Consider the following 26,992-nt stretch of genomic DNA (forward strand, 5'->3'; position numbering starts at 1 on the left):
TTATACGGTTTTGCCCCACATACGGTAATACCCCGCTTTCCCCTACCTATGTGTCCGGATATGTGATTTTCACTACATGGGTAATACTCTCCCAGGCACGTGTAGACCGGGGGTTGAGGTTCAATGATAATATGATAATCGACCCGCGAACGTGTTCTGAAAAAGTAAACGAGTTTACTCATATCATATACTCGCCTATATATTATAATACACTTCGTATAGGTACTTACCTACTTTTTACCTACATACATAATATTATAATATACATTAATACAATAATAATACGAATGATATTCGCGTGTGGCGGCGAACGCGACCGTTCGTATAATATATGCCAAATTGAAGTCTCTCATATGTATACGATACGCGATTACACGCGTGAAAAATACGAGCATAATATTATATATTATTATATATAGTCCGTTTAACGGTATCGAAACGAATGGCGTTCGAGAATACTGATTAAGTGCTGTTTTTTTTTTTTATAATATATATCAAATGTGTTATAGACAGCCGCAGTGGCGTATATTATATGTGTTGAACATATATTATAGGTAAATCGTTGAACTATCGCCACTATATTATATCGGGTACACGTAATATTAAATAAACGGGAAATTATCTCGTATCGACGCCATATTATGCACTGTCAAGCGTGTACGATGAAATAATATATTCGTACAATATAATAATATCGTCAAATAATTTTTCGTGCAAAAGGGTCTTTGGCACCCCCCGAGTTCTAATTTAGCACCTCGCGTTTTAGAGGTCTAGTTGCGCCTATGTATTTCCACCGTACAAACTATACTATAATGTTGTACTTATACGTGTGGATTGGTATAATAAGATTTACAAGACCTCGGAATAGATTGCGGAGAGAGATACCTATAATAGTCAAAATTCTCTGGGAGCCGACAATAATACAATACCAAATCAATAAACTATTTTATGTATTTTAAACATACTGAAATGAACAATCACATAATGTTATTAAAATTAAAACATCGAAATGCCCAGACACAATATTATTATAGCCACATTCATAATATCTTAATAGTTTGGTTTTCAAAATATATTAAAATACTATACCTATCATAAAAACTAATTTTTGTCATTATTCCATATTATAGTATAATTTTTAATTATAAAATGTTAATTACAGCCTACACGCCATGGGGGGGATGTATCCATACCCGTTAGAGGAGCACACACGAACACACACCACTAGTATAGAAGAAATTAAAGAGAATTTCATTAAGTATATATATATATATATGTACACATAGATACTTACAATTATAATAGGTACACTATAAATTATAATATGGTGTATTGTCCGAGAGGGGTTGTTAAGATGTTGCCCCTTATGCTCCCCCCACCTATATATATACACTATACAGACATCAAAGACAAGAATGATTGTTCACCGAACTCCCGCGTGTGTCGTTAAAATATTATATATATATTATACGATCCAGATGGATTTCCGGATTAATGTCCAGGACATTTTCGAGCACCGCGGAATTTCGGGGTTAATCGCGAGATCGGAAAGCCACCATCGATGGTGATACGTCCGCGGAGCGTCGCGTCCTATTAATACGTACGTCTATATATATATCATTGTTACGGGAAATACAAAAGAGTGGTATATTATGTTATTGTTATTATTGTATTGTGTACGGCGGGGGTGGACCGAATGCTCGACAAGACGTGACAAAACGGTGACTGCGATTTCTAATCTCGCCGATACCTATAGGTATATATACATATACATAACTATATAACGGAAAACTGAAAAAAAAATCGTTTTCACAGATGAAAAACGAACGATTTGTCGAAATGTTTTTACGACTCGAACGCGTTAACCCTCGGTTCCGCGCGCGTGCACTTTACGCCGCGAGCATAATAATATTTTATGATATTCCGCGTCGAACCTAAATACGATGAGTAAGGGCTAGTTGCACCGTCTCTGATTAAAGTTGACCGGAGTTTGATCGGCTGGATTTGCCCGGTTAACTATCTGTTATCAGCTGATTAAGCTTAATCGAAGTTTAACCGCAGACGGTGCAACTGGCCCTTAGTAGCATTCGCGCTATACATAAATACAGTGGCGCCGAACCCATGTATTAGGTGTGCCGGCCGCCACACCTATCTTAAGGGGCGGGCGTACCCCCAAAATTGGTGGGTAATCGTAATCCCAAGTATAAAAATATATTGTACAAATATAAGAAAGATGACTTCCTGGTGTGTAGTAGCGTGCAGCGTGTACCTATACTGTGTGATAATACGTTAGAAATAGCCAATAACTAATTAATAACTTAATTAATAGTTTTACCATTAATAAATAAATTCTAGTATTTATCGTCAAAAGTATTGTGTAAAAAGTCAAAAATCTCTGATAATACAGTACATTTACTATTTTTATTTTACAAGTGATAAAACAATAATTAGTACCTATCAACGGAAATAGCGGGGGTGATGGGCTCCCCTGCACACATGAATGAATTTTATTTTACAACGATTTGTGCTTTTATATTATGTGCCTGCAATCACCTATTATGACAGTAAAAATGGTTCAAATTTCTACCTCAGCATCTTTTCTGATAGGAAAGTGAATCTATAGTTGGTTCTTTGTTGGATCAAAACTCAAAAGTAAAAATGTTTCCAGTGATTTTCAAAAGCATTGTGAAAAACAAAAAAAAAATTAACAAATATAAAAGTAATTTTTACACAAAACCAGTTATCGACAAAATCGATTATGTTTTTCTGTTGTAACTCAAAAATGAATACCTATTATTATTATTTTTTTTTTTTGTATAAATTAACTCGCGGCAACTTAGGCCGTTTGGGTGGTTTTTACTGTGGAGGAGGGTACTGTAAGTTTTAAACACACGCGTGTTTTTTGGTTTCGGCAGATTTTTTAGTGGGCACCCGTAGGTATCTGCCATGTACGGGTGGAGGATGGCAGCACTTTTCTCCGGACACCGCGTGACTTGCCCGAAGAAAAATGCCACCCACGGCCGTTATCGAACCGGCGCCGGTGTGCGTCGCAAGTCGCGACCGACACCTTAATCCGCTGACCGCTCTGCCACTCCGTCCTCCATTATTGTTACTATAATATTATTATGACGTATAAACAGTGAACACTATGTTGCATAATATATAAAATTGATATTATCCTGTGTTGGCTAGTATCGTTTATTGTTGACGAAATGACGACGATTGTACCGATAGGTACGTATATATAGTGTACACACTGTTTAATCGAATAGAATTGGTCTATTTATATTGTAATATTTCGACAGTAAATTGTTTCCAATAAGAATTTAACTTTTTTTAGTGTTTAAATTAAAGTAAAGCAAAGTAATGTTTAAAATTAATTGAATTATTTTTCCACGACTTAAAATAGCCGCCAACACGATACTTAGCGTACTAAAATTCACACGTGAAGTGATATTCCGTCAACCAAGTAAAATGTGGCTGCAGGTCGTAGTAAAGATTGCATTAATTAAAATTAATTATACAATATTATTAACTTAGAAGATTTGATAAGCCAGATTTATTCAAAAATAGCTTTTAGATTAATAATTTTTTAAGAGAAAGGCCCATCAGCCATGGGCTCGTTATATTATGTTTAAATTGTTTAAAATGTATATGAGACTAAATTTCTTTCAAAATTCAAATCCTAAGACCTCCTATGGTTATCGTAGTAAATATTAGAACTCATATTAATTATTATTATTCTTGTCGAGTCCGGTTTTATAATACGCCAATATCTAATAATAGTACTAATATAATAACATATTTTTTTTTAAAAACACAAACATAATAAAAAAAGGGGAAAAAATCATAATACATACAATAGTAACAAAACACAACTTAATAATGGAAAAAATAAATGAATACATTTGGTAACGAATTCGGTAAATCTAATAAATAAAAATCACATACATATTTGGTAACGTCTTAGATGTTGTATTTTTAATGTAATTTTGCTATAATCATAAGTTATTAGGTAGGTACTATGCAGACCCTCCAAAATGTAAAATATTTTAGATATTATAATATCAGGTCTATATAAAATGTAGGTACTCTAAGTATTTGATTAAGATTTTAACTCATGAAGGTTACCTAATCATTTGTAATTACAACATAAACATCAAAATAAATTTAATTCAAAACTGGTGTCGTGCAAATATTTCCGTTTTACCGCTGTTTTTTGTTGCCAAGTTATTACCTATTATTTGCAATAGTTATAAAGGTATAACTCATATTTATAAATATTTTAACCTTGTTGTGAACTTTTAGTTCTTAGCTATAAAAATTGATCATTATACTATACATTTTTAAATACAAAATAATTTGAATATGTTCGCGATTATGATGGATTTTGTCAACATTTAAATTTAAAATGCTTATAAAAAAATGCGTGCCTTTAATTTTTATACGTTCATTACTTTTGAACTTCTAATATGAAATGACTTATGGTCTATGAGTAAATTTTCAATTTTTTAGATTCAGCAATCCTTCCATTATCCTTTTTTGATACATTTTATATTTTTTAGTTATTATAATATTATATACTATTTGTATACCTATATCAAATTTTTCATCGATCTATATATTTTGGGTTTTTTTCAAGTTTTGAGCAATGAAAAATTACCTAATAACCAGTACACATATTTTGATCCCTAACGATTATTATGTAATAATTGAACATAAATGGGCATGTTTAATTTTCTTTTTTTTTTCATATATTATACTGTCACACTCTGTATTATAATAGATACGTTATAAGAATATGCATAACTAATAATTTAAATGTTTACATTGTTTTCTAAACATTTAAATTGTATTTGACTATGATCCTATACCTAGTTTATTATTTCTATGATTAATTAATAATTAGGTTAACTGTTTAAGTCTCGCTAATACCAAATATAACATAACGTACCTAGTCCAATATATTTTTACTATATTTCTGAAACCTTAATTTTCTAAAATATACAAGTATCTGTATATTAAATCCTTGGCAAAATCACCTTTTAAATATGACGATCAAGTTAATTAAATATTTGATTTTATCGATGTGGCAACGGCCAACAAATGATTCAATTTACACTTATCTGTATATACCATTATACATTTTACTACTCAAAACTATTGCTATATTAGGGATTGTATACAATTTGTTGATAATATGTCAAATGTTACATATAATACATTTGGCAAGAATTTAAACCGTTAAATATATAAGCATGTAATATACATTTTAACGTGGTTGGTATTAGAGTTCATAATATGGTGACCTGGTGAAGCGCGGTGATTGGACGCAGTCACTAATATAGTGTGCAGCGGTCGCGCAGGCTCCCAGATGGGTGACCACCCGGGTTCTTTGTAACGATCTATCTGCCTAAAAAAAATGCGTACCAACCGTAGCCCCTGCACAAACCCAATAGGGTTGCCGAGTGTCAAAAAAATTAAGTTCATTTTTGATCCTCTCGCATGACACAGTGAACTTCAAGTTAAAAATAATGGTTTGGAATATTGTCTACCATAGGCGCAAATAGCGTTTGAGATTTGGGGGGGGCCTATAGGGGCCTACTTTGATTATATTGAATAAGCTTAAAACAAATTGTAGGAAATGTTTGGGAGGACTATGGACATTTTTTGGGGGGGGGGGCTTAGCCCTATTTGCGCCTATGTTGTCTACAGTAAAAACCAGCTAATAACCATGCAGATTCAAGTCTTAAAAAAATTATAATATAACCTCCTAGTTATTTACCCAAGTCATCAATGTTAAAAAAGAAATAAAACACTAGGTATATTATGTTTCTTTAAATTAATTGTATTCGTTGTAAATGTAGTAAAATGTATAATAGTATAGTAATTTGAGATTAATTGACGTTTTCTCAAATTAAATCAAATTGACAATAGTAATAAACACATTTTTAAATTATTAAAAAGTTAGGTGGGTATAATAAGTAATTGTTCATTGCCACACCTAAAAAAAATTAGTTCGGCGCCACTGACGACAATTACTAATTGTTTTCGTTCTAAATTTTTTCAAAATTTGATTTAATACTACGGCCACGTAATAATACTTATTAAATAATATTTACTTGAAATAGGTAATTTGTAATAATAATTGTTTATAAAAATAAAAACAATCAATTGACTAGGTACCTAATTTCTTTATAATTTTTGTAATATACTTTTACATCAAATATGAAATAATTATAGTAAACATGATAGTTTTGACTGAATCAAAATGCGTCTAGACCACTACAACTTTTACAAAAAAAAAAATTGTTAGTATATTATGTTTAAGTAAAAATACTTTAATTGGTTCAACTAAAGAAATCTTTAAGATATTAGATGTGTTACCATTTGAGTCTGTAAAAAAATAACTATTGTATATATAATTAAAAACTTTGAATCCTTTCTGGGTATGAATAAGGTTATTAAAAGAATGGAGTATTTTAGAAAAGCGTTTGGTTAAAAATGCATAGATTATCTAGGTCCAAAAAATACAACTCAATGCCAGTAAATATAAAAAGGGACATATTCTATACAGAAGGCAATCGTATAACTATAGAAATTAAAAAGAAATTCAGATTTGGTTAATTGTAATACTTGAAAGATTTCAGATTATATATAACTGTTGTAATTTAAATTTTGTTTATAAATATTCTAATTGTATAGATTGATTATTAAGTTCTTGTCCGCTTTTCTTAATTATAATTTAATTGTTCATATTAATTATTATATTATATAACTGTCTACCACCACCACAAGCATGTGCTGCTAATTATGAATAATATAAACAATTTTTAATTTTAATAAAAACATTTTTTTTTTTTATTTTGAAGTACTAAATTATTGTTTTATAATATACAATAAAATATATCATCCTGAAATTCTTTTTTTGCACTGCACAAAGTACAAATTTTCACTGCACAGTTACTTTTCTCTCTGCACAAAATGTGTCTCACTGCACACTAAAAAAAACACAGTCAAAACACAATATGATTTGTAAATAACTAATTTTTATTTTATCTTTAAAGGTTTACAATACAAGTTAGGGTAATATTTATAAAAATTATATATAGGTACAAGAATAGAACAAAATTAATACATGTATATAAAATAGTAAATAGCTGATAACAGACCACAGTTCAGTATTTTGTCAAATGTTCATTGTACGTTCATCTTACGTTTTTTGTACAAGGTAGTAGGTAACATAATATCCTCAAAGATTTATAATACTCAGCTATAAATTACAATTTAACAATTATATAGGTACATGGGACAAAATTAATATTAATACTGAACTGTGGTCTGTAGCTGACCTTTAGGGTTCTTCCTGCAAAACTGTAGTAATGTGACATGGCCCGCTGGCAGGTGTTGGCGACGAATCGTCAACAAAACGATGCCACGTTTCATGAGTGCTGTTTTTAATTAAACGCGGAAGCTTGCTTTTCATCTGAGCCGTATTACTACTACCATTAACGATTGTTATGTTGTTAGTTATGTATGTTTGGTTTTGGTATATATTATGAGATCCATTTGATAGTTCTATTTGAGATCCATTTGATGCGGACAGTGCAGCCCCTGCCCCTTTACGAAATACTTTTTCTAAAGTGCTGTATAAAAAATCATACCCAATTTTTATAGCATCAGATTAACCATACAAGAACATATTAACAGTACATAATATAGAGTTAAGTTCTTCATATTGATATGTCTTGACGGTTTTCTCTTCGTTTGATTACAATCGTCTTCGATCTACGAAAAATGCATAATAATATTATGATATACAATTATAAATTGTCAGAATAAATTTTTACGTACTGTTATAATAAAAGATGTATAGTTCGACATGAGCGATTTGCGTATATACTAAATTATAAATGTTTATAAGATTTGTTGATTTGACCCTGCAAAACTGTAGTAATGTGACATGGCCCGCTGGCAGGTGTTGGCGACGAATCGTCAACAAAACGATGCCACGTTTCATGAGTGCTGTTTTCAATTAAACGCCGAAGCTTGCTTTTCGTCTGAGTGGTATTATTACTACCATTGACGATTGTTATGTTGTAAATTGTTTGGTGTATTTGACATCCATTTGATAGGTTGTAAAATGTTTGGTGATTTTGAGATCCATTTTGGTGTATTAACTTGGACGGTGCAGCCCCTTTATCAAATACTTTTTTTAAAGTGCTGTATAAAAAATCATACCCAATTTTTATAGCAGCCGTTTATTCAACCTTCAGCAGGTTCCCATGGAATTTTCATTCGAGTAATGAAATATATATACTATACTACTATAGGATTACGTAATCGAATTATTATTTTTATATTTATTTGGACTAGTACATACCGTGTTTTTTCTGCACATGATCAGACAGAATTCCTCGACGGGTGAAATCATGTTTGCAGTGACTGCATTGAAATTTCGTTTGTTCGTGAGATTTTGCGTGTCTCAACATATTACACTTATCTGTGAAAACTTTATCACAAACGTTGCACTTGAACATTTTTACTGATACGCATAAGACACTGAGGTACAAGAACAATAGTAATACTGCTTTCAATAACTTGAAGAACAGAATGACTCCTTTGAGTGGAATCGACTCTCTTATATATAATATTTCTTAGCCTCCGGCTATAGAACGTGTAATAAATTTCTATTTTTCGTGATGTATCATAACATATTAATATCTATAGTTAAGATATTAGTATATGTCCACTCGTTGTCGTAAACAATATATCAATGTGTAATATATAAGTTTGATAATTAAATATATTTATTTATTTTTATTTTTAAATATATATATAGGTATAGATGTTAGGGGTGGTATGGTATATACATGGATAGGTGGGGAGGGGGCAATGCCGGGCACGGATAGGAGGGGCATTGTTGGGTACGGGTAGGAAGAGAGGAGCACGCTCGCGATAGCATATAATTATAGGCTGGATGAGCTACCTGGATTGCTTGGATTTTCGGTGAACCAGAAGGAACTAAAACATACTACTTTTATATGTTATAGGAATATAATAAATAATATTATATAGCCAGGAGATGATGTTTAACGATAAAAACCGTTGCCAATTTTTCTGTTTTCATTTTGTAATCTTAAAAATATTAAAATTCCTAAAATATCAAAAAAAAAATTTTATTTAATTAAACGTTTGTAATAAAATAAAAAAAACTTTACATCTATGGAACTTTTAGCTAATTTTAATATTTTTTTGGAATTTAAATCCTGGATCTACATAATATTATATTATAATAACATTGAAATGTCGACAGTTATACGTTTGCTTTATATCAGTAAAATAATATGTAAAATTGGCTTATTAAAATAATTAATTTTAATAATCATATTTTTTTGTAATTATTTTTAAATACGTTCTTAGTTTGAACATCAAAATTATATTTTTTCTATAACTAGATTAAGTTAATGTGAAAAATTATTATGTTCGTTGGTAAATGTATCTAAATAACGCCCAAAACTAACAATAAGGCAATAAAGTATACTATTATTATATAAATTGTATTGTAGCATAAGTCATAAATCTGTGACTTTTGTCTCCCATATTACATTGGAATTTTCGTTCGCGTACGTCCACACTATTAATTATTATTATGTTTTCAGTTTTATATAGTTTATATATAATGTATGTATTATTTATTTGTATGTTTAAGAAAGATACAAAGCATAATCAAACTAAAAATTAAAATCGATCAAGGTCTGGTAACTACAATCGGAACATAAGTTCGTCTCAGAATAAAGAATTTCTGCAAAATTCAAACAGTCAACAGAGTTGCCCTGCTTCCCTACAGATGATTCCGCATGTCCAATCGAGCAGAAATCCAAAATAAAAATAGATAACTGAAAATAGCACTTGCACAAATCACAGGTTCCTTTCCTCAGGAACTTTTAAGCTTTAAATTAACCCCCTCAGTGGTGTTGTATTATTAAACGGAATAAATAAATATTTTTAAGTCAGTGTCACGTGTCTTGTTTAGCCTCTTACTCACAAAATGTTCACCAATTTGCACGTATGGCTGAAATATAGACAATCTAAATTACAATTATAACAACAGTAGATTCAAGGTGTTATATATATTATATATATACCTCTCAACTGCTAAATAATGTAGCTTCTTCACCGTGTAAAGTTTTTTATAATAAATAATAATCATGTAATTAAAATTCATGTGCAATTTTTTTTTCTTATTGTGACTATTATCGCATATTACACATTTCGTTAAATTCACTCAAACTAATATAAAATATAGGTATATTAATATTATATTATATATTATATTATATTTCATAAAATATGTTTAATGCATAATAGGTATATGTAAGAATATGGTTAATCGAATATCGCCTTTACTGCTATTATACGATTTACGATAGTTGTATACTTTACGGAACTTTCAGCCGACTCTAATATTTTTATGTACCTACCTACTTACCACTTACGACGTTATAACCGCGCGGTTTATACCACCGCAAAAATTCTTTTGATGAAATACTGCTTTAATCGCTTTCTGCGTATCTTCGTCATTTATTTATTTACGGGTAGGTAGGTCTCTCGGGTATTTACACAATTTACGCCATATAATAATATTGTCGCACACGGTACACGTCTATATAACTATCATGTTATTATCATTTCATATACGCTTATAGGTTTATATATTATAGGCTTCAAAGCCGACGGATTGATTTCTTTCTCCATATAAGTATTCCAATTATATATATCTATAACGGTCCATAAATATATATAATGTTATGATATACCTACACATTGACACACTGTAGACACGTTACACGTATATACCCTCGTGGCTCGTGGCACATTCATCACACAGTAAAACGTAACAATTAATATAATTGCATCGATATAAAACTCGATCGCTGATACCGGGATATGACGTCAATCGGTACCATATTGTTAGAAAATTCTATTTTCTTACAACTATATAATAACTGTATATATATATATATATATATATATGAAAACCAAACATATTTTTCATATACATGTAATTTATGTCTTATAATTATTTTTTTTATTTTTTTTTTTGATCACATATTATATTATTATTTTATTTCTCTGCAGCGCACCGCGGCATTAAAGTCCTTTTTAACTAAATAGTTTTATACTTGAATGATTTAAGTTTAATCCGTATTATTCTCGGACTATTTATTCCTTCCACGCACGGTCGCGTAAACAAAGTTAAACACGGTAGTCGTTTGAATGCCCCCGGGGATGGGGGTGAATCATCGATTGGACGTACGTCAAATCATTGTAGTGACGAAATCATATAATATTAATATTATGTATGCATTGAAAGCCTTTTAACCATTAAATCAAACGAAACTTTTTTTTCTTCAATTTTTCTAATTTATTAAATATTATAAAATATTATATACTACCACTGAAGTAAAATAACTATTGTCACTCGCGGAACACATTTTACCGTTTTATTATTGCATTGAAAGTCACCAAACTTTTTATGGATTTACGCGTGCTACCTATGTAAATTGTATAATTGAATTATAGTTCATCAAAGTGAAAACGTGAAATATTTAATAGACGGGTGTTACGTAATTATATTAATTTATCAAAGTAAAAGACGGGAATTATTGAAAACGAATTTTAACAATAAATAAACCAAAAAAAAATATATTTTATCAAGCGCGTGAATCGTCGGAGGTGCATAAAATATCGGTAAGTCATAGTATAAACATATTCTATACGCTTTTTAAAATATTTATTTTTTCAATTACCATTACATTTGCGATGTGCGTAATATTTGAATAATACACAGTAAGTACCTACCTACATGATTCCAGACAATTATGACGGTATCATCATTATTCAGTCGGAAACCGCTCCCGAAAAGACATAAAATGAGTCGACATCGCTTATAATACACCGAGATAAATAGATGCCAAGAAAGTATTATAAGCCACTTCAGATAATATTATATGGACGATACGTGGAAAAGTCAATTTAGCAATTTTAAAATTATTATTATTATTAAAATGTGGGGCGGAAAACAATTTCTACGTTGGTAGTTTTAATTATCAAACTATTTATTTTTTTTATTTCTTCTTATCTTGAAGTATCAATGGAAAATTTTAAAGATTCTAAATGTACACTACAGACATATTATTCGTTACCTCAAGATTAATGCTTATTTGACTTATTCTCTTTTACACCGCATCCACGAATATACATATTATTGTATATACGCGTGCACCACTGCACCTAGTACCTACGTATCAATATTATATAAAAATAATAATGATGGTACTTAATAATAATTTTTTTAACTGTCAACAACAACAGTAAAAACATTAAAATTACAATAAAAAATAAACATATTGACTCTTCCCCATTAAACAAAATTGGTGATAGGGGATAACGAGTTCTTAATCTATATAGCATTATAACTAATACCTAAACATTAACTAAAAACTACTGCAAAAAATAATATTAGGTTGTATAAGCAAACAAACATTAATATCTAGTTAAATAAACTAACACATTTAAACAGATAAAAAAGAAACAAAAATATATTAAACATTATAGTAATGTGAACATAATATTATAATGTGCACGTTTAGCCACCTGACCACATGGAACTTTTACTGTAAAACATTGCAAAATGCATACAATATATAATATTATATTTAATTTATAATTTACAATACTATGAATATTATGAACTCTAAAGAGTGAAAGGCTATATACCTACCTATTGTTTTTATTTTTTTTTTTATTTGAATCTCGGCAGCAAAGGTCATTGGGATTTACTACTTATTATTGAAGTCTCGCATTATTTTGTCGTCGAAACAGTAGCAAGTATATAACATTCGAAAATTTCGAAACGACGCCAATTAGTTTTTAATGTTACCTGTGCACACAGCCAAATCCATATCATCACGACCCCTATGACCGTGTAATATTGTTATCATCTATTGCCTATATGTGTATTATATATGTATACTACCTATAAATGATGCTTACATGTGCACGGCATACCCAAGTAGTTATATAGTTGTACTGACCCGAAAATATGTTCCTATTGGCGAATATACCAAAGTTAAATGGACGCCGTCGTCGCCCGCATGATGATTAGTTGGCTGCACGCGATAATGTCCATATTATAATTATATGAATGTATATAATATATAATATATGTAATGGGTTTACAGGTGTAAAAAGATTTATATTCGATTTCTTCCTCGAGCAAATATCTAATTTAATATCCAATATAATAATATAATTTATTACGCAACTTAAAAATCCACTCAATATAACACAATATTATCAGGGACTTCACACAAACCATCTCATCTCAAGACAAATGACAATCATGCAACACACTCCTGGACATTCCCAACATAATACGACTAAACCGAAACTGATCCAGAGACCTATTAATTTTTAAGCTATAAGTTAAATGATGTGTTGGAATCTCAACGCTTAAGCGCTTGACTGGTGAGATTTCCACCTTAAGTATTCATTTAATTTCAAGTCAATGTATATATATAATACAAACCTATATATATATATATAAACAAATTTACTTATTGTATAAGTACAGATTGCGTACATTTTCAAATAAATAGCGTTAAAAAAAAAATTATAATTATATAATTGATAAAATTAAAAATACCGTACCCTTACGCAGCCATTTTTTTGTTCGATTTCAAAATAGGCTATAGGTATATGCAACAATGTAGTATATTATTCAGTCATGCTCGAGCGGTTGTTTTGGGGCAATAAACAGTTCTATAGGTAAATGTAACGAAACTATAAAATATTCGTTCGTTGGTCATATACATAATATAATGGAATATAATATATATTATATACCGTGTGTCCGCGGAAATAGAGTACACTTTATCACTGATTACCCTGTAAATATTTTTCAATTCTGTTTGCGGGACATTAAACTAGACTATCGGATCATACATTTCTATGAATTAAATTTTTTTTAACTCATGTATCTAGCGCATGCGCAACACAAATTAATTTTTTTAAATGACAACTTCTATTTCGAATATCGTTTTTGGATTGCTCGTTTTTTTATGTAGTTTTGATCTACCTGCCAACTTGTATTCTAAACCCAAAATTTACAAAATTAGAGCTAGGTACAATTAAAAAAAAAAATTAATTAATTTACTTAATGTGATTTTTTAATTTCAATTTCACGTATTTTTTCCTTCTAAACACCATGATATAATTGAACTTGTTATTATTAAAATAATAAATAAATTATTTTTTATGAATTACTATTTTATTTTATTATTACACATAATGAAATTACATAATTTATTATCAAAACATGTATTAAAAAACAAAATTCTAAATTTCTAAATTAATTATTTTTTTTTTTTAACTGTACCTAGCTCTAATTTTGTCGATTTTGGGTTTAGAATACAAGTTGGTAGATGAAAACTACATAAAAAAAAACGATCAGTCCAAAAACGATATTCGAAATATAGGGGTTGCCATTTTAAAAAAAATGAAGTTGTGTTGCGCATGTGCTATAGACACATGAGTTAAAAAAAAGTTAAGTCATAGAAATGTATGATTCAATAGTCTAGTTTAATGTCCCGCAAACAGAATTGAAAAATATTTACAGGGTAATCAGTGATAAAGTGTACTCTGTTTCCGCAGACACATGGTATATTATACATATTATATAGATACGACTGTGCAAGGTACCTACGCATAATGCTTGTTTGCATCATTTTTACAAAGTTGTTCACGGTCATTGTGAAATTGTTTGTTTTCATTAGGACTGCAATAACACGACAATACCTAAATAGTACTATGAATTATATTGATGGAACGCCTTATTCTCATCTAGCACTCTATTATAATATAATTTGTCGAAAGAAATATTAATTGGCTTTGCTGTGGAGTTTTACTATACAGTATATGATGTTTAAGGCATTCCACCCCATTGTTATAGATCTAATATAGGTGTTATGTTTAAATTTTGTATTTTATATAATTTAAGTAAACTTAGAGACCATAGTTTCAAATATTTTGAATTTTACGTACGAAATTGGTGCGCATGGCATAAGTACCACAGCAGCATACATATTTATGCATTTATTCATTTAATACATTTTAAATTAAAATATTCATAAACTATACTATTATCTTAGTAGCTACGTAAATTAGAAACTGCTCGTTCGAATTTCAATCTCTAATAATACATAAACATTTTCCAAAATATCATCTTCAGAAAAATTCATCCTGTATATATAATACACGTTATACATAAATACATATCATACCACGCGCATACTTTATTATTATTTAGTAGGTACCTATAACATACTATTATGAAACCATTTTTACTGCCTCTCATTTTCTCTCGTTCTAATGAAAATAAAATAGAAACGTAATATTATACATATATATATAAAAGCTAGTAAGTATATAGTCACCGCGTGGTGTGGTCCGCCTCCGCTTTAATTATTTTTTATTTTAATGCGAACGGGGAACAGACGACCACCGTCACATAATTACGATTGTATCATATATACTGTTCGGAATTGGTTTAATTAACGTTCAATTAAGACGTTTAGCCGTTTGTGCGTCGCGTCTAAGGAGCGTAGGTATCCATCACACACAATATCATAGACCATAGACCTATCGCACGCCGTTGTTGCGGGTCAGTGTGTCGACGCCGACGATCATAATAATGTTATAGACTTATAGTGTACACCGTAGATCGTAAAGTGCTTGCGGTTTGCTGCAGGCGGAAGTTCAGAGATGACTTACGAATTTACGGCGTTACAGCAGGAAACGGGAAAATATGAATACGACCACGATCGCGACAACGTACCTATTTATTAATGAAAAACTTCTCGAGCGTAGGAGTGCTTGCATACTCCGTCGAAAAACACCGTTGCAAAAACGTGCGTGTCGTCGTCGTCGTCATTCGTCCTACTTAAAACCGAGTGCAACACCTGCACACATCGACGACTGACCTAATGATCAGTGATCAATATTATTATGATATTTTTACGGAGCGTGACTGATTTAAACGATAAATTTCGGAAAAATAGTACAGGAAAAACATATTGTAGACTCCCGTAGAATGGTATAGATAAATACAATATGTCTTCCCTTTGAACGAATAATATTGTCTAATGTCTATTCAAATATTGTATCAGTGTGGCAAATAGTCAAAACCCTCGAGGGATGGGGTTTCGGCCGTTTAATACTTTTTTTATACTTTAAATACTTTTTATACTTTCTATACTTTATAAGCTGATAAAATATATAAGCCTGTAGAAAAAAGTTAAGATAAATGTATTAAAAATGTGTATATACAGTGTATGAGTGGACATTGCGCGTGTATTTTTTCGGGGGATTGTTGACATTTCGTGAGGACTAAGTGATACTGTAGGCTCATCCCCAATCGCCCTATTCGCATTTTTTGACATTGTTACTTACGCACAATGCGTAATAACAATTTTTGTATGCGGCTTATAATAATTTATTCCACTAATTTATAATGTTTAGGTTTAAATAAATGTTATTACGGCAGGGAAATGGTGTGCCTACGAAATGTATTTTTCACCTGTGTAAATTAAAAAACGAAAATTATAGACAAAAAATTTCCATCTGAAAATATTAACGAGGTAAGTATTATTAAACGCGCTATAACCTATCTAATGTTGTTAAAAATAATCAAGTTTACATACGGTTTGAAATTTGAATAAACAATGATAATATTATATCCTATAGGATACCCGTCAACTGTTGCGTCATCTGTTTATGTTTGTTCGAGGAACATTTGTTTAAATTTTCATAGATTAATAATAATAAAAACGGCTATATATATTTTAGTCTGCAGGTAAATACGATCGCTCTGTATACAAACATAATAGGTATAATATATATTTCAGAAATATAATATTATATTAACGAGGAGTAGAGCCGTAGAGCCGGTATAATATTATATAGGTGAATTTTTCTTTTTCTATCTTCCTTCGCGTGGGTTACCTCGTGTAGCGTGTCACAACAATATTATTATTCGTATTTATATATTATACATAATAATATCATACAAGTTATCCCCCCCCCCCAACGCATGCCCCTAATAGCCCACAATTTTGTTTTTTTATTTTACCGCATTCCGTTCGGATATTGTTACTAATGCTATATTATCATTCTTGTATAGCAGCACCGAGCAGGTTTTTAATGGCCCGGAGCTTTGTGGTTGTAATTATTTCATAGAGCAAGTCGTCCGGTCCAAGTCTCCGGAATCCGTATTATGCACGAACATGTACAACAGTAAACGGTTTAAAGTCGTTTGACAAAAACATCTGTACACAATCATGAGCGGGAAAATAGCTTGTACAATCTGTCACCAGACCAAAAGCGTTTGAACGACCGTTTATTATCGACCTCTCCTATAAGTTATAACCGTATTTACCTATACGGTGTATAGAATAAAGTGTTAGTGCCGAAAGGTTTTACAATATTAAAATGACGCCCGAGTAAGAGAGTTATTAATTATTATTCCGACGGCTTCCTGGGATAATAATATATTTTTTTAAATTACAATTTTTTCTCTACAAACCGGGGTCTAAAAATAAAACCGTACGTATGTACGTGTCACTTTTCTCTTGCGTATGTGTTAACAGGCAAGTCGTTTGATATTATAAAATGTAGTGGCGCGTTTTCCACGTCCACTATATACATTTAATGTAATGAACTGTTTCAATGTTACGACAAGTCAATTAAATTCGTTAAAATGTCTTGAACCAAAGATTATAATAAATATTACAACGTAAACAAAACGCCTGGTTGTGGTCCAATCGATAGCATAATAATATATACCTAATATTCTACTATTCTATTCAGATGTTCAACTAAAATATATTATTTATAATATTTATAACTAGGGCGTATATTTTAGGATGCTGCACATGTATACAGTATAATATAACTGTGGATACGCCGCAGTGACTCTGTTTTTTTCTTCAACCCGTACAAGAATGAGAATAGATATTTTTAAAACTCGATCTATATGGATTAAGCAATTAAAATAGGTATACAACAGCTGTATAATTAAAGCCATCTATAAGTACGTACCGTTTGGCGTTGTAAAAATATGAATCCCGATTTTATCTTTAGGTAGGTATTTAATATTAGGTAGGTATGTACGAATAATATAATATCATTAGGTAAAAAGTTGTTTCTAACTGCTTTTCAGTCCAAACACGTAAATAATTGCAGTAGGTATTCGGAAAATAATAAAACGTGTAATTAAATGTCCGTTTATATTATAATATTTTCATCCGTAATGTATAATAATATAATAATAATTGTGTGCGTTACTTTATACAATATGACAAAAAGCTATTGTAGTAGCCTTGTGGAAGTTAGGCGCGCCAAGAATGCTTAAACCTATTTTGATGGGTACACTACGCGGTGGTGGCGGCGTGGGGCTTGGCCGATGGGTGTTTCTTTTTAAGTATACACGCGCGCTCAACAAATTTTATTAAAATAACAAAACATGAATTCAGAATTGTATATGCATAGATTGTAATATTGTGTTTATACTCGTAAAAAATATGTGTTACATGTAAAATACTAAAATGTGTATCCGACGTTTCCCTGCGTAAACAACTACAACAGTTACAATAGCTATATAATTATATAAATATATAATACATTAGTTTATCTCTAATTCCAATAAAACCACAACACACACAAAAACACATCAACGTTTGTTATTTAAAAAAAAATGCTTGTTTACACTATATAATTCGTTTAATGATTCATAGCTAACAATTTAAAGCCAATATTAAAATCCCAAACACTTACGATGACATTATGATTACATTTATATTTTTTATTACCTATCTATAAAAATGTACGTCTTTTAAGCTTTGCATTTTAAATACATTTTTTTAAACGTTTCGTTTTCGTCGATTTGTTCCTCGACCACAAACACGCGATACAATTGCATTTTATTGTTCGTTCCAAAGATATTTCAATCATAGGTATATAAGCTGAAACGTTTTACCGCCGCGGTGTGTGACAGTTTATCTCTGACTGGAATATCATGATTCATGATTATGAATGAATAAGTATGGGCATATTATTATAATTAGGTAGAATTGTTATTTGTACATATTATTATTACTATTATTCAAACGACTTCAACTGACAAAAAAAACGTATTTAAATATTTCAAAAGCACGGAGGATAGGTCTAACGTTTAGAATATGTTATCCGACAACAAAACTCCGGTGGAATGTTTCGAAGTCCGGTGACCACACGAAATAATAGTTGGTTTTTACCGAAATGTTAATTTCAATTTTTTGTAAAAAAATCAATCGTTATGGTAATGGGGTTTGCCTATGCCTAATAATAATAATATCTAAAATACGTATTATATTTAAAACGTAAATATTTGTCATGAAACTTACCAACTGCGCCAATTTCAATATCCCAGGTAAGGTTTTGAAGTAATTGTAGTTGATTTCCACCCAAGAGAAAATGTTGTTCACGTTTCCATTTTCCACTCCGGGTTTTCCAGGTTTGGACTCAGGATTTTGAACGGTAACCACAGTGTCCGGCATTGTTTTAATATTTTTTTTTCACTGATTTATTTATAACGAAAAATGAATATTGTTTATTTGTACAATATATATATATGCAACGTTAACGTAAGATATACCAATAATATTATACGTACATATATACGCAAACGTTTAAAGACTAATAAGCCTGTCGGTCGTTGTTCGTGTGTTGGCTGGAATTGAACTACCTATTCGATAATGTTCACGTTGAACTGCGGTCAGCCAACAGTTACACAGCCCGTATAGCGTGGCGTTTAGAGAGGGGAAGTCGTGTACGAACGAGAATAGTAATCTTCGTTTTAATTTCCATTCAAATGATATTATGCTTATATTATTTGTTTTGTTTATCTTATACAGTTATACGATTATGCGCTGGGACATCAACATTTTTTCCATATGATATTATGTATAAATGTATAATCATCATTCGTCATTATTCTATAATATATTCCTAAAAACGTCGTATAAGTGATGCCTGTGCGTAAGATGCTTAGCCACATAGTTATATATGCCCAAGGAAAATTACATAAATTTCAGTTCAAGTGCCCAACCCGTTGACAAAAAAAGAAGACGCGCTTAAGGCTTAAATAAAGCCGCGAAATTACGGAGTTACAATAGTGTCAAACAATGATTTATTAACGTTTTCACATTTTGAATTTTATTCTACCTTTTAATGTTTTAATTAAATAAATACATAATAAATGAATAACTGTTAAAATAATAATAATAATAATAATAATAATAATAATAATGGTGTAAAACATTGAAAAACTATATATTATGTTAACTAAGGAGAAACATTTTAAAGAACATTTAATCACAAATTATTATCTAAAATCTTTAGTGTAAGCTTGATCAAAACGGTGCTGAAAAGTAAATTATGAATACTAAATTTTCTTTGTGAATAATATTATCATATATAAAATATTTTTTTCTCATTAAGTATGTGTCTATTTTATTCAATTATTCATAGTATCATATATTTATATTCATTTTAATTGAGCTATTTTTAAAACAATCATATGCAATAAGCATATTAATTGTCTATACACTTTTAATATTTATAATGCAATATACAACAAAATTTTTACCGTAGGTATTTAAAATTCCTTTTGCCAAATAAAAATCACATGAATGTATTCAATTCACAGCCCTAATTTGTATAGTGTCGTTTACGATTTAATTAAATATAAACTACCTATTTTATAAGTAAATAAACTACATTCTAGAAATTCCAAACAATTAAATGCCACAGTTTAATGTTTTTTTTGATTAGAAGTCATAATTCAATAAAATAGCACCTTTATTGTATGCACCAATACAAAATATTATACACATATAGGTATTTTAATACTTATGTCATTGGTTAGTGGCTAATGCAATAGCGTAAGTACGAATTCTTAGTGCATATCCGCCTGATGATTCATTTCCTATATACCTATGTATAGCTATATTATATTATGTATGTATAATTAAAATTGTATTGATAATAAAACGTTTTCTGTGACTTGACGAAGAACGTTTTGATCTTATGGATTGTCATCGTAAACGTATAAAAATATATTAAGTATTTAACATAATCTTTTGTTATACTTGTCATCACACAACGTCCACCTACATTGAATCCTTCCTACGTCCTAAACTAAGATTCTAAATTATAATATATCAGAAAAAATAATCATTATGCATAAATATAATTATATATTACTATTTAGTAGTGTAGAGCATAATATAATAATTATTTTTATGAATTACAAATTATAATTTACCTAAATTATTTACAATTAAACATAAAAGATACTTACGTGCTCGGTTTCGCGGTTACTTTTTCTCTTTTTAAGTTAGTAATTAGTATACATATTGATATTTTCAGGATCTATTTTGAAGTATCTTATTATAATATTATTTCAATAATAAAATTATGAATCGGCGAAATGGATAGGCAACTAATGGTACACAACACCAGTTGTCAAAAATGTTTATAGTATTTATAATCAATGATAATAGGTATTAACTGTTTATAATTCTTGAGTCGTTTGTGCATTATGAAATATAACCTAAATATGTTTTTGGATTAGATACACGAAAAAAGTTTTTCACCGATTTTTCGTAAGGTTTTTGTTATTATGGTTACTCATTTACAAAAACATGTTTATGATTCATAGATTTTCCTTTTAGAGGAAAAATATCGAGTAGCGTACTCTGTATAGGAAATATATTATATACATTGTTCGTTTCTGTGTCACAGTCAGGGTTGGGCAGTATCTATCAAAGATACAATATTGTATCTACTATCTTGTATCTTGTATCGTGATACATTATTTTTAAGTATCAAGTAACATGATTCATGATACATTAAATATTTTATACTAGTATCATGTATCTTTTGGCAAAAAAAGATACGTCAAGATACTATTATAGCATTATTATAAACACATGTTGTACTGAGTAATAGTACCAAGAAAATTGAATTCGACTTGCAGAACACTAAAAATTCAAATAAATGTAACAATTGTGGTAATTTATTTTGTGTGTCTATTATTAATACTGTATTGTATATAATTTCGTCGCGGGTTGTGTTTTTACGAACAATTGTCCAGGCACAATTGAGTCAAAATGAACAATGATGAAGAAATTTACCATACAATGTTATAACTTATAAGATAATTTTAAAAACATTAAATTAAATTACCAGCTATCTATAATATCTATCTACTGCAGTCATACATATTGATAAGATAAGCATTAAACTGAAATGTTCGTTCTCATAAAATATGAATCCGCTATCTAGGTCTTTCCACATAATATAAAAAATTAAATTAAAAGTACATGTACGATGTACATGTATCTGCAGATAAGCAATTACAGTGTACTATTCGCATTCTTGTACAAATTTTGTTCGTTCAGTTTTCTGTGTGACGCTTCTGCGGGTAATACATTATCTATAATTAACTTAAAAAGTAATAAAATATTAAAAAAAAATTATCTTATACAGAAAATTTTAACATAAACATTTAATAACAATTCCAAGTATCTACGGTTTTTAGTTTTTGAGTTACACCCATAGGCAAAAATCGTAGTATAGGTATCCAGGATTTTTTGAAGGGGGATATACAATTTTTAATAGACATTCAGTATACATATATTATATTCATATTATCACATACAAATATACAATATTATAATATGTTGTATTTTACAAAATTTGGTCTCCTAGGGGGGGGGGGATTATGATTGACGAATTATTTCTAAGTCATAAAAAATTATAACAATTAATATGTTACAGAATAGCAATCTAAACAAATTCGTCGGCAATGATTGAGATTTGAGACGGTCAATAGAATACAGAATAATATGCAGCCATGCAGCTGATGCACACTGTACACTGCAGCACAACAAGTTCATTCGGTCACCGGTCGTCATTACTCATTATCAGTGGCGTTGATAATAACGGATGACTATGAACGTTGTGCATTAAATATTGTGCACACTTGTTTTATTATAGTCGTATACTCGTATTGTCTATACATAATATATTATTATTGTCGTTTGTTTTTTATCTGTTAAACCGTTTCCTATGACTTGCACTATTTTCGATTTCGACACACTCTACTACTGCGGTTGTCTGTAGTCGTTGTCACCCAATTTATAAATCGTATTTTATTGCCACGACCGTTGTGTACTTGTGTGGTGCACAATGAGTGCATTAAAACGTTTATGTCTGCTGCTGACCACTGTATTTACAATTACAGTCACATTGGTCCAATGCGATGGTGATTTGCTCAGGTGAGTAGTGTTACTTTGGATGATTCACAAATCAAATATTTACTCATTTTGTTCTTCGTTGTTTTCAGGGTGAAACTCCACAAAATCGACAGTGTGCGTAATCAGCTCAGAGGGAGGACTTCCAATTTGTTTGGCTTTGTTCAACGTCGCTACGATCCTCTCAATGCCGAACCATTGTCCAACTATTTAGACGTAAGCGTGTATTGTCCCCGTATCTATTTGTATGTGTTGTTTTTAATTCCGATTTTTCTTTTTTACAGGCTCAATACTATGGACCGATTACTATCGGAACTCCTCCTCAACCCTTTAATGTGGTATTTGACACGGGTTCGTCAAATCTGTGGGTGCCATCAAAACAATGTAGTGTTTTGAACATAGCATGCAGTAATATATTATAAATATTTTTATAACTACCATCCATACTAGATGTTGTTTTTTTTTTTTTTTTGCTATACATTTATTTTTTTCAGTGTTACATAACAAATATAATATGGCCAAATCGACTACATATCAAAAGAATGGAACCGAGTTTTCGATTCATTACGGATCTGGAAGCTTATCGGGCTACTTGTCTACTGATGTCATGTCTGTTAGTACATGTTATTTCATTTAAATAAGACAACTGTAGAGTTGTAGAGTTATATATCAATTACAAGTATGGCAATGATTCTAATTTATCATAATTGTTTTATTAATACATTACATTTACTATTACACAATTATTGTAATTGTACCTATACTCTAATCAGTATGTCTAGACAAAACTTTAAATATACTTAACAGAGTAAGGTTATGTTAGTATAACATAAATAAGTATAATCATAAATAGTCACATTTTTACTAATATTTAAAATAAAAATTCAAAATAAATTATTGTAAGTGATAACACAATTGAATAATCTAATTTGATTGAAGTCAATTAAGTTATTCAAATAGTTAAAACTGTTTGGTTAATTTAAGTGTTTGAAACACTGTATTAGATGCGTATTTTCAACTACTAAATAGTAATATTTAAAAAATATTAAATAATCTCGGCAGTCCTCATAATTTATTGGTATACTAATCATATTACTTATAAGTAAAGAGTTTTTGAAATAATTAATACCTGTGGTTTATGTTTTAATTGTTATCAATATTTGTCTTAGTAAAAGTATTGTCAATTTGTTTATAATAAGTAATTTTTATATTATTATTTTTTTTTTGATTTTTTGGTTTTATATTTGCATCGCTTAATTTAATAATAATTACCATTTAGATGGATGGAACGTCTATCGTTAATCAAACTTTTGCTGAAGCAATCCAAGAACCAGGATTGGCTTTTGTTGCTGCCAAGTTTGATGGAATACTTGGTTTAGGATACAACACAATTGCTGTCGATGGAGTCGTTCCTCCGTTCTACAATATGGTTAATCAGGGCATTATTAAAAGTGCCATATTCTCATTTTATTTGAACAGGTAATGATTTAATACATTTTTTAAAAATTATATATAGAGCTTTCTGCATTACATAATTTAAAATGTAGGAATAAAACATTATTCAAACTAATTAATTATTCATTTTCTATATACATTAATTTAGAGATCCGTCCAGTACTCCAGGTGGTGAAATAATATTTGGTGGATCCGACCCTGAAAAGTATACTGGACCCTTTACCTATGTTCCCGTTACCAGACATGGTTATTGGCAGTTTGGTCTAGATGAGTATGTTTACATTTTTACATAACTATTAATTAATTAGTAACAAAAAACTATTTTTACAAATTAATATTTACTCAAGTTTTTCATTTATCCTTAAATGTATTATTAGTGTATTCATTAAATTGTTTACTTTTAAAGAGTTATTGTTGGCAATACATCAATTGTGAGTGGAGCCCTTCAAGCAATTGCTGATACTGGCACCAGTTTGATTGCTGGACCCGTTGACAATATTAAACAAATTAATGAGCTTCTTGGTGGAACTGCCATACCGGGAGGAGAATATATTGTAAGGTCAACTGTTTAGTTATTTATTGGACTTAAAACTAATAATAAATTATTGTTTTAGATTGCATGTGATCAAATTGATAATTTGCCTGTTTTGTCATTTGTAATTGGTAGCACAACATTTAAGCTTGAAGGAAAAGACTACATACTGAAGGTGTGCTTATTTTTTCTCTTTTTACATTTCTTTCATATGTTTTAAAATTAAATTTGTTATTTTCTAATTATTAATTTTTCTGAAATACTTGTTTTTTGTATTCAAGGTGTCTCAATTTGGAAAAACCATTTGCCTATCTGGTTTTATGGGTATTGATATTCCTCCTCCAAATGGTCCATTGTGGATATTGGGAGATGTCTTCATCGGTCGTTATTACACCGAATTTGATCTAGAAAACAACAGAGTTGGTTTTGCCAATTGCAAATAAGATGCTTGTAATCAATGTGTACAATAACCAAACTTGGTTTGGTATGCAGAAATTAATGAACTGAATAAGCAAAGCTATATTTTATTTTAATGTTTTAATATTTTTTTTTTTATAATTAAAAATTATCATTGAAATATTAAAACTTTCAGACTTTTTAGTCAGGGACGATTTTTAAAATAAGAGGAGGGGTGTAGTCTATAAAATGTTCATCTAGATTTAGAATTTTTAATTTTTAAATGTCGGACCAAATTGCAAATCCTTATTAATAGTCTAATATGCTGCAAAATATGGGTGTTTCTCAACCCTCCTCTAATTTGTCCCTGTTGTTTGTGACACTTGTCACTTTTTATGTTATATTAAGACTAATAATATATAATTTTCTGTATTTAGAAAATATGTTAAATAAATTATATATAATATGTAATGAGTGTTTGTGAAACAAAATTTAAATGTCAATAAAATAAATATATTATATCCAATATTTCTTTTACGGTTTTTACAGTTAAGTATTTTAACATTATTTTCAATCAAATGACTTAAATTATCATTGTTTAGCATGATTTGATCTTATAAAAAAAATGTCTGTTTGGAACATTTTGTTACAAAAATAAAATGCACATGAGTTTTGAAGTACAGTGAAACCTCTAAAATACCGGACACTTGTTCCCTGAAATTTTGTCCATTATTTGGAAGTGTCCGCTATTCAAAGGCTTCAGATTGTTGAAAGTTTGTAGTTGGTTCCCAATAAAACGTCCATTATTAAGAGGTATCGGCTTTTGGGAGGTATCCGTTAGGAGAGGTTTTAGGATTCTTCACTGTATATCATGACTTAATACTCGAATTAACATTCAATGTCGAGGTTTTTTTTTAAACCTATTAATTATTACCTACATAAATAGTAAAGGCAGTTATTATTAAGTACAAAGACACAATAATAAATATTGATACATTGTTTCAGTCACAATATAAATGTGCTGGCTTCAAGTTAAACGGCTTGCCCAATAATTACAGTTCCAATTATTTTTGTTTGTGTTTGCAACACATTTTCGTGTTGACAATAACCCATTTTTATTTTTCTGTGCATTTAATATAAAATGATTCTTGAAGTGTGAACTTATAATTTGAAAGCTGCCTTGCTAGTT

The 26,992-nt window shown here is 29.9% G+C and overlaps 2 protein-coding genes across 2 annotated transcripts in view; one reads left to right on the forward strand and one right to left on the reverse strand.

Moving 5' to 3' along the window:
- The window catches only part of LOC100165710 (CKLF-like MARVEL transmembrane domain-containing protein 8), a 33,523-nt gene extending 13,610 nt beyond the window's left edge, over nt 1-19,913 (reverse strand). Inside the window, exons 1-2 of the mRNA XM_008188580.3 lie at nt 19,775-19,913; nt 19,506-19,679 (exon numbers count right to left, since the gene is read on the reverse strand). Of these exons, the coding sequence (XP_008186802.1) occupies nt 19,506-19,658 (153 nt within the window). The 5' untranslated portion in view covers nt 19,659-19,679; nt 19,775-19,913. The remainder of the gene's footprint in view (nt 1-19,505; nt 19,680-19,774) is intronic.
- A 3,188-nt stretch (nt 19,914-23,101) lies between these two features.
- Nucleotides 23,102-26,331, forward strand: Cathd (cathepsin D). The gene is made up of 9 exons (NM_001160395.2): nt 23,102-23,444; nt 23,513-23,636; nt 23,705-23,828; nt 23,915-24,033; nt 24,700-24,899; nt 25,024-25,146; nt 25,282-25,429; nt 25,490-25,582; nt 25,689-26,331. Exons 1-9 carry the CDS (start codon nt 23,356-23,358, stop codon nt 25,848-25,850), a joined length of 1,182 nt encoding a protein of 393 aa, NP_001153867.2. The 5' UTR covers nt 23,102-23,355; the 3' UTR covers nt 25,851-26,331.
- Nucleotides 26,332-26,992: the final 661 nt, after the last annotated feature.

Source organism: Acyrthosiphon pisum, chromosome A3 (assembly GCF_005508785.2).
Source record: "Acyrthosiphon pisum isolate AL4f chromosome A3, pea_aphid_22Mar2018_4r6ur, whole genome shotgun sequence".
Taxonomy (NCBI): Eukaryota; Metazoa; Arthropoda; class Insecta; order Hemiptera; family Aphididae; genus Acyrthosiphon; species Acyrthosiphon pisum.